This window comes from Nannochloropsis gaditana (genome assembly GCF_000240725.1).
Source record: "Nannochloropsis gaditana CCMP526 unplaced genomic scaffold scaffold530, whole genome shotgun sequence".
Classification (NCBI taxonomy): domain Eukaryota; class Eustigmatophyceae; order Eustigmatales; family Monodopsidaceae; genus Microchloropsis; species Microchloropsis gaditana.
The window spans coordinates 10,991-19,172 of record NW_005803423.1 but is presented as its reverse complement, the minus strand read 5'-3'; the positions used below and the strand labels follow the sequence as shown (position 1 = coordinate 19,172).

The 8,182-nt window shown below is 51.2% G+C and overlaps 1 protein-coding gene across 1 annotated transcript; it reads left to right on the top strand.

Moving 5' to 3' along the window:
* Nucleotides 1–854: 854 nt before the first annotated feature.
* Nucleotides 855–2,729, top strand: NGA_0235700 (uncharacterized protein; the record flags this gene model as incomplete). The annotated part of the gene is made up of 7 exons (XM_005854362.1): nucleotides 855–1,003; nucleotides 1,172–1,234; nucleotides 1,400–1,493; nucleotides 1,796–1,923; nucleotides 2,095–2,352; nucleotides 2,542–2,608; nucleotides 2,713–2,729. Coding segments are annotated over exons 1-7 (747 nt in total), but the record flags the coding sequence as incomplete, so codon positions are not given.
* Nucleotides 2,730–8,182: the final 5,453 nt, after the last annotated feature.

Here is an 8,182-nt window from a genome sequence, read left to right as displayed (position 1 = left end):
GGGGGGGGGACAGAAGAGGGGAAAGAGGGTGATTGCTAGAGTGCGAGAAGTAAATTGAAAGTTGCCGTACGCTGAACTGATCCGAGGTATGGATGTTCGTGCGCACAAATGTCTTTCTCCCCTCACTTTTCCTCTCCCTGTTTCCTACCGTCTCTCTCCACCCTTTTTCTGTCCTTTGAACCCGATCCACAGGGTCGTTAGCCCTTTCCTCTCTCCACACGTGCCCCTCCGCTCCCTCTCGACCAAGACCTTCAAGCACCTCCTTGCCAGCCCCAACATACGAGTACGTTTGTCCCCCTCTGTAACCGTCTCCTTCACCCCGGCTTCCCCCTCTTCCCCTTTCCCCCCCTTCCTACTGCTCTCCTCACGTCCTGGTAGCTCCCTATCCTCCTGGTCCTCCACCTCTTTTCCTTCATTCTTATTTTGCGCCACCAGAGAAATGCCTTCCTTTGTCTGCCGCACGTTTCTCAACGACCGGCATTCTACCTTCCCCTCTCGGGCTTGCTTTCTATCGCTCCCTTCTCCCCTCATTCCCTCCTCAGGTCCGGCATGAGAACACCCTCTTCCTCCTCTTCCAGATCTATTTCGCTCAAAAAGAAGACTGGCAGGGGGACACACCGGAAGAACGAGAAAAGTCACGGCGGGCGGCGGTGGAGGAGGTGAGGAAGGAGGTTAGGAGAGAAGGAGGAGGGCTAAGGAGGTTAGGAGAGAAGGAGGAGGGCTCCCACGGAGAGGACATACAGGGAGGAGACGCATCGATGTCCCATGAATGGGACTCCTGAACTTTCTTAACCCATCTTCCCCCCCCTCAAACGGTCCGTGTGCTCCGTCTTCCTTTCATTCTTTCCCCTCTCAGGTCCTTCCCTCCCTCCGTTTCCCCCGAATGTCGAGCGATTTTTTGTCCGACGTGGTTGCCCACTCCTCCCTCTTCGCTGAGTCCCCCTCCGCCACCCATCTTTTGGTCGAAGCACTGGCGTACAAGAGCCTGAGTCGGCTGCGACAGGTGCGGTGGGAGGACGCCTACGGTATCTTTTTTAATGGGGGGTTTGGATCATGTCTGCACTGACTAAAAGGAGGCATGCCCTCCCTACAGCATGTGAGTTTCCTTGTCTCCCGTTCCTTATTTTCTCCGGTACCATTCCCACTCCCTCTTTCCTCTTGCTTTTCGCAGGATCGTTGGATTCGCTTGGTCCGCAACGAACTGCGGATCGAGCACAAAGCCGCACAGTTCAAGGTGTCGATCCTCCCACCTGCTCATTCCCTTCCTTTTCCCCTCCCTCCCTCCCTCCCTCCTTGCCTATCCCTCTCGCATACCCTTCCTGCGCCCTGCCCACTGTTTTGTAGCTGTCCTCTTCCCATGCACGCTTATGGATCCCCCTTTTGTTTCCTCTCGGCTCAGATCAACCAAAAAGCTGGAATCAAACCCTGCCCTTCCGAAGTCCAGGCAGCGGTGCGGGAGGCGGAATCGGCATCTAGCTTCAACCCTGTCAAGTGTGAGTGTCGGAGGGTCTTATATTTCTCGCATGCATTTTTTACCTTTGTCTCAGACTCCTTACGGATAATCTAGTGCTTTGCACGCACGGATGGCGGTAGATGTCCTTTCCTCTCCCCGAGCCTTTGCCTTCTTGTGCTCGTTTCCTCATCTTCCACAAGGCGTGCCTCCCGCCCCTCCCGTTCTTAATACCTCAAAGACCGCTTTCTATCGAGCTTTCTCTCCACTGCCATTCTTCACCTTTGTTTCACACCTTCTTACTCTTTGATCTTCCCTCGTTGATTCTTTCATGTCACATACTAGCCGAGCCTTTTCGAGGTACCGACGTGGAGTCCTGTTTTTCCCGCCTTCAGGATCGCACTGCGGTCCTACAATCTCAATTTATCACCTTCGCAGTCGATTTCTCCCTTCAAGCTTGCCTCCAGCTCCAGGTGGGTGAACGGCCGCAAATATTTTTCCCTCCCCCGGCTGTCTGTCAGAGCGTCCTCAGACGCACGCCTGCCCGTCATTTCTCGGAGACCCTTTCCTCTTGGGCATTCTGACATTCCTTCTCTTCGGTACATGCCCTTTGAATTGTTTTTCGATGCTCTCCTCTTTCCCAGCCTAACCAAGGTCTTTTTTCGGCTGTGCACGAGTGCTGCGGCTATCTGTGGACCGTTCAACTGGTCCGGCTCCCCATCGCCTCCATCGCCCCACCCTCCAACCCGCAGGCTATCCGTCCCTCCCCTTCTACTTGCTTCACTCCCAGTTCGTCCGACCGTATGGGCCTGTGGCTCCACCTGCTGCCAATGAAGCCGTGTCCCACCTCCCCCTTTCCCCATTCCAAGCCTCGCGGGCTCGCTGCTATGGTTCAGCTTAGGGTATGGGTACACTGAAGATTGGCGACAGGGAACTATGACATGGAGGGAGAGAGATTGAGACATATTGTGAAGATCCATCGAGTTTTGGATGTTTTATGTTTTATTTGCTCGTGGACCGCCTGGTTCTGTCCACTTATTGCACCACTCTTTTTTTCTCTTTTTTCATTTAATCTTTTATCGGGTTCCTAGATCAACTGTGCTTTCGACGTACTGCCTGGCGCCAACCACACCTGGATCCTTTTCGGTGGAAAGGAAGGTGCGAGGCCATGATATGAAGAGATTTGGCAGCAAAGGGAAAGAAGTTAAATGTACAAATTGTAACCCCCTTTTCATGTCTCTATTCCGCATTTCCCATGTCAGGCAAAGACAACATCAAGTTGCCTTATCTCTCCTCTCCCTCTCAGCCATTACTTGCGGAGGTGGAACTTTTCCACAGGCGGAGGGAGGGAGTGAGGGAGTGGTCTCAGATTGTCTCCACGCAGAGCGGTTATTTCCGAGGACAGGCAGGGGTGGCCCCGGGGTTCCGAGGGGTCCGAGAAGACAGTTTTTTGATGAGGGTGGAGGTATTGATGCGCATAGAGGACTAGGAGAGTGTGAGAGACCGGTAAATAGGAAAACAGACGCTGGATCATGTACAGTGGCACGATGCAGGGTGAAAGATGGAGGTATCGAGGTGGAATTCGGAACTGTGGTTGTAGGGGCTACGGAATGTTGGGGCACCTTCTATGTCAAAGAAAGTTGCGATGGAGAGACGAGTGACGCTCACCCAGGTCCTGCTGACCATGTGGTGACATGTGGCCGCCAGCGCTTTTGCCTAGGATCATTTTGCGGCGAAAGTAATGTGTATTGGTATTGGAACTTGTACCAAAAGTAGAATTATGCATAGAGTCTTCGCTATGACTATATCGGATTTCCTTTCAGTAACCTTCTTTATACGTCTGGGAGAAAATGGAAGACTGGTGAATTGTAGCAGCATCATCTATCATAATTTAGAGATCAAACACCACCCAATGACCCTAGATCCTATGTATCATCACTAAAACTACTTCCAGGGCTACACACCTCGACCTTTCTCACTTTTGTCTCCCTCTCCTTTCTTCCCCAAACAAGCTTTGATGTGGTCTACCCTGTCTTCTAATAAATGCAGCATCCTTTTCACGCTTATGGAGTAAAATTTGCCTTTGAGTGATGCGATAATCGATGTAACCATTCGTATGAATGTCCCGTCGATCTTCATACCCACAATTGCTTGTGCACTCTCCCCGTCAAAAGCCGCGGCCCAAATCCCATCAAATAGATCGTGTCCAGCATGCTTGTAATTCGTGGGGGGCCCTTGATGTGCGCTCAACTCGTCCAACAGCCTTGCACGCGCCCATTCAAGCCTCATCTCTTCCTTTATTTCTGCCGTCAAGGTCTCACTCTGTACTGCTGCAGGTGCACTCTTACGTGCTCTGCTTTTGTCACTATTGCATGTGTCGATATTTATCTGAAACTGGCTTTCTTTAAGATTGTTTTGGCTCGTGGTCGTCACATTCTCGGCAGCGGTGATAGGCCCGGCCAGAATTTTGCGCGTCAGTGTGGAGCAGGAAACATTTGACGTGGGTAAAGGGGCAGATGCCAGCGTGTCTAAACATTCCAATAGAGCCAGGACCAGACCATCATGCTGCGGCAGAGAATAAAGAATATCACCGACGACCGCAGCTTTGTCTTCCTCTAACGCGCACTTGTCATCATTCATGTCTGACGCAAGCTCATTCTGACAATTTATTCTAGCCTGTCCATCCGCCTTTGCGCGACAGCTTCTTGTCAAACTGTGACGTGTCGCTCCGTTGGGCCCATCGGCTTGTTGATGGAGACGTTCCAAGATCCGAGGCACTCCTGCTCGGGTCCACAACACCTGGTAGGTAACCCACCGATTAATTGCCCCTCCATATCTCAATACCCTTCTCAGCGCCCAGGCGGCTTCTAGTCTGAGATCGATCCCCACGTCCTTTTCCTGGGTGACGAGGTTCGTTTGCTCCTCTTGTAGTTGTTCTGCCGTCTTGTTGGCTCCGGCAGCGGCCGCTCGAGGTGACAGGCCTTCCATGTGAAGGGGAGGGTGAATCTGATCCAAGATTAGGGAGACCGCGTCGGCAATCTGGCAATACGCATGGGGCGGGCAGACGACCGGAGAAAGGAAGGTGTCTTCCTGGGTTTCGGTGCAGTGCCCGCCACATCCCTCCACAAGCTCCAGGGGGGTCAAGAGATTTGCGGTGGCAAAGACGCAATATTGCCGGACCTTGTAAAGTCGGTGTTCTCCTTTCCTGTCAAATGTATAAAGTACAATGCAATTATATCTGTCAGAATATCCCGCAGAAAATACGGGGATCACCGCAAACCCTCAGGATCTTTTGATTTTTCACTCTCCTCCATCAATGTCTCCCCATACATTGTTAAAACTGGCAAAGCCTTCTTGTAGAATGAACAGGAATGAGGATACTCGGTTCGCCTCTTTCCCCCCGTTGTCAGTTTGCTAACCAAAATCTCTGCGTGTCGACGGACACCACTTGACTGATCACGCGTACAACGCATGGGTGGTAGGACAAAAGAAATGTGAAGTAGGGTGAGATATACGTTAGAAACACGGAGTGTTTTGGGGCGAACACATGCTATCTGGGCAGAGCAGAATAGTCAAGACCTTCTCGTTCGCAGGATCTGGTCAAGCACGTATTACCATGGCATTGATCATGGCCACGAGCAAGGCGTTCCCGATGCCGGCTGCACATACGTCCTCGATCATTTTCGGCCTTTCAACGAACGGTCTGTTGCTCAGGAGGGAGCGAAGGGCCCAAGAGGCGTCGCATAAAACTTCCTGTGGGAGCCAAAAGGATGCGTTAGGGATGTAAACGAGAATGGCGCACGGTATAGAAAGCGGGTATCGTGGAAGGTGCCGCCTGCAGGTTGAAATGGGGTAAAACGCGAGTGCCGTCTTTTAAAGCCCGCAAAGACGGCCATACTAATGAGCAGCATGGATCACAACAATCGGAGGAGAAGATGGATCGCCACAATTAAATTCAGAAAGGCCCATCTCCCACTAACCTTGTCCTCAATGTTAACAAAAAGCCAGCCAAGGCGAGAAACGATGTACGAGACATCGGTCCACCCCTCGCGGTGAAAATCGAAGTGCTTCCGATTGACGAGATTTGTCTAGAATGGAGGGACAATAGGAGAAAAGGACTCTGTTGAATTGCTGGTGGCTTCAAATCTGCAGAAGCACTCTATGCCCCCCTGGTCTGCTTCCATACCAAGACCCATACTGTCGTGCGCAAGGAAACCAGATCACGGTCAGGCACCCAGGTGTCGAGGAGCGGTTGAATCACGCCAAGGGAGAGTACAAGGTCTCGATGCTGGGGTGAGGAAAGAGGAGATGGGAGAAAGGAGGGAAATGCTTGGCTGGCGGAGAGAGATAGGCAGAGAGACAGAAAAGGACGTGGTACCTTGGCATTATCGCCAGCTATGTTCCCCAGGGCCCAAGCACACTGAGTGACGACCTCGGTGTGGTTCGAGGCGAGGAGGCTCACAAGGTGTGGGACAGCATTGTGAGATACGACTTCAACCGTGTGCTCGCTGGTGCCTGAATGGTGGCGTGATATTATTGGAAGAGGGAGGAAATATGTATTGGGTTCTGATGCCGGTTTGAGTGTCAAAGCGAGAGCATTCGAAGATATTGGGATCTACCTGAGGAAAGGTTGGTAAGAAGCCAGGCCGCCTCCACTTGAAGATGTGGGAGTGCATTATCCTTTAAGAAAGAAATAATCTGGCGACGTGTCGAGGCAATGAGTGGCAGTATGAAGTGTGAGGACAACTGCTGCAGAGAGGAAGCAACTCACCTTTGGGACGAGCCCGGCGCGGATCACGGCGCCGCACTCATGGACTGTGTTTTTAGTCGAACACACGAGGCGACGAAGTTCCACTAATCCTTTGTGCTGCAGGTAAATATCATCACTACAGACATATCGAAGTTTGTCGGACATTACTGTAGACTCGCAAAAGCCAGTGGATGAGGAAGGAAAGAAAAACAAGAAATTCAAAGCGCAGTCGTTTGACTGAAGAATTCTGATCCTAGAAGCTGCTATTCATAGAGTTCCAATACACATTCAAATAATTTAGTAAGTTCTACAAGGTTATAGCCAGTCTTTACCTTCCAGTCGAAGCCCATCAAAAACGTGTTCTTCCTCAGGGCTGATGGCGGCGTCGAGAAATGCTTGTACTTCACCCGGTGTTAGAAATGAAAGTATTGCTTTCAATGCATCCAGACGAGCAGGGCGGAATGTGTCAAGAATAATGGCACCAAGTAATGCTGCTTCCGTTCGTGTGCATTTGGCATCTTCTACGCTCCGTCCTACGCGTCCTTCTCCTAGTCCCTCTCCTCCTTCTCCATTTCCTCTTCCTCTTCCCTTAGTCCCCATAGCCATGATACCGTCGTCTAAAATTACATGTATAGATTCGAAATAAGCTATTAATTGACTTTGTATGAGTAGAAATGGTTCGTGAATAGAGTTCAAAGGCATGATGGGGGGGTACGTGGGGGAGGTTATGGAGGGGGAGTCCGAGACGAGCGGGCGACGGCTGTCGCTCCCTGAATCCCCGCCCTTCAAAGGCCAAGCTAAACAATTATTTATTTTTACTTTACCATAGAACTGAGTGATGCGATCCAGCAGTATGTTTAACAAAGGATAAATACTCCGATGAATCCTTTGGAGCCCTTCTGGCCAGGAAACAAAAGGAGCAAACGGTGGTAGGAAGGCGAGAAGGATGAAATGAAAAACTGATGGGCCTCGTTGACAAATACTTTCTTGAAAACTCGCAATTTGTCTTGAAAGTACCGATTGAGTGCGAGTTCTTTAAGCATGAAGTATTCTAAATTATGTTTTTTTTCCTTTTCGATATTCCAATATGCCATCGTATGCCCGCCGAGAGCTTCTGTATCATGAACTATTTAAACATTTTATTTATTTTTCCGTCCTAATTTTCCAAAATGCCATCGTCTGCCCGCCTGCCCGCTAACGCTTAAACCCACCACGACTCATCCTTCTTTCTTTCACGTCTCATCACATCAGATGTCTCATGACTGCCATGTCCTACTTATCACAAGAGATCCATGTTCCCCAAAACATTCATTTTCACCGCCTCCCTGCCTTCCTTTGCCTTTCCCCTCCGCTGTACCCGGAGGGAAGCAGCAGTGACGGCCCCCCTCATTTTTGTATTCAAGTGTTTTTGGTCCTCATGCCCCCAAGTCCTCCTTTTCTCTGATTCGCCCTCACAACAAGCATCGCATGGAAAATGTCCCGTGTTGTTGAACCGAAAAATGGACAGAGCGTCCTCCAGGAAGGAGGACTGCTTCGATGCCAAGGAGGAGATATAACGACGGAGCTCTTCCACGGGGCTGAGACTGTCAGCATCTCCAACTGCCAGCCTCCGATCATCTTCTGCGACCAGATAGGCCCGCTGCTGCTCCACCACTTCCTCATTGATCTTGGCGACGGTGGAGTTGGGAGAGACGCGTACCGAAGGCCCAAGTGAGTCGTACCACTGTTGGAAGGCCTCCTGGCACCCGGGGAGGAAGTGACCGAGAGGGTGGCCAAAAAGGCAGGCAAATGAGGGAGGAGTTAGAATGGTGTGCCACCTCTTTGCTTTCATACAGGGCATCTCCAGTCATGGTCAGTATTGCCTTGAGCTATCTCTCCCTCCCGGTCCCATCTCCCTCCCAATCCTCTCTTATGCCCGCCCCGCCCTCCAAACCCTCCTCCCTCCCTTCCACCACCCTCCCCTCCCTCCTTCCCTCCCTCCC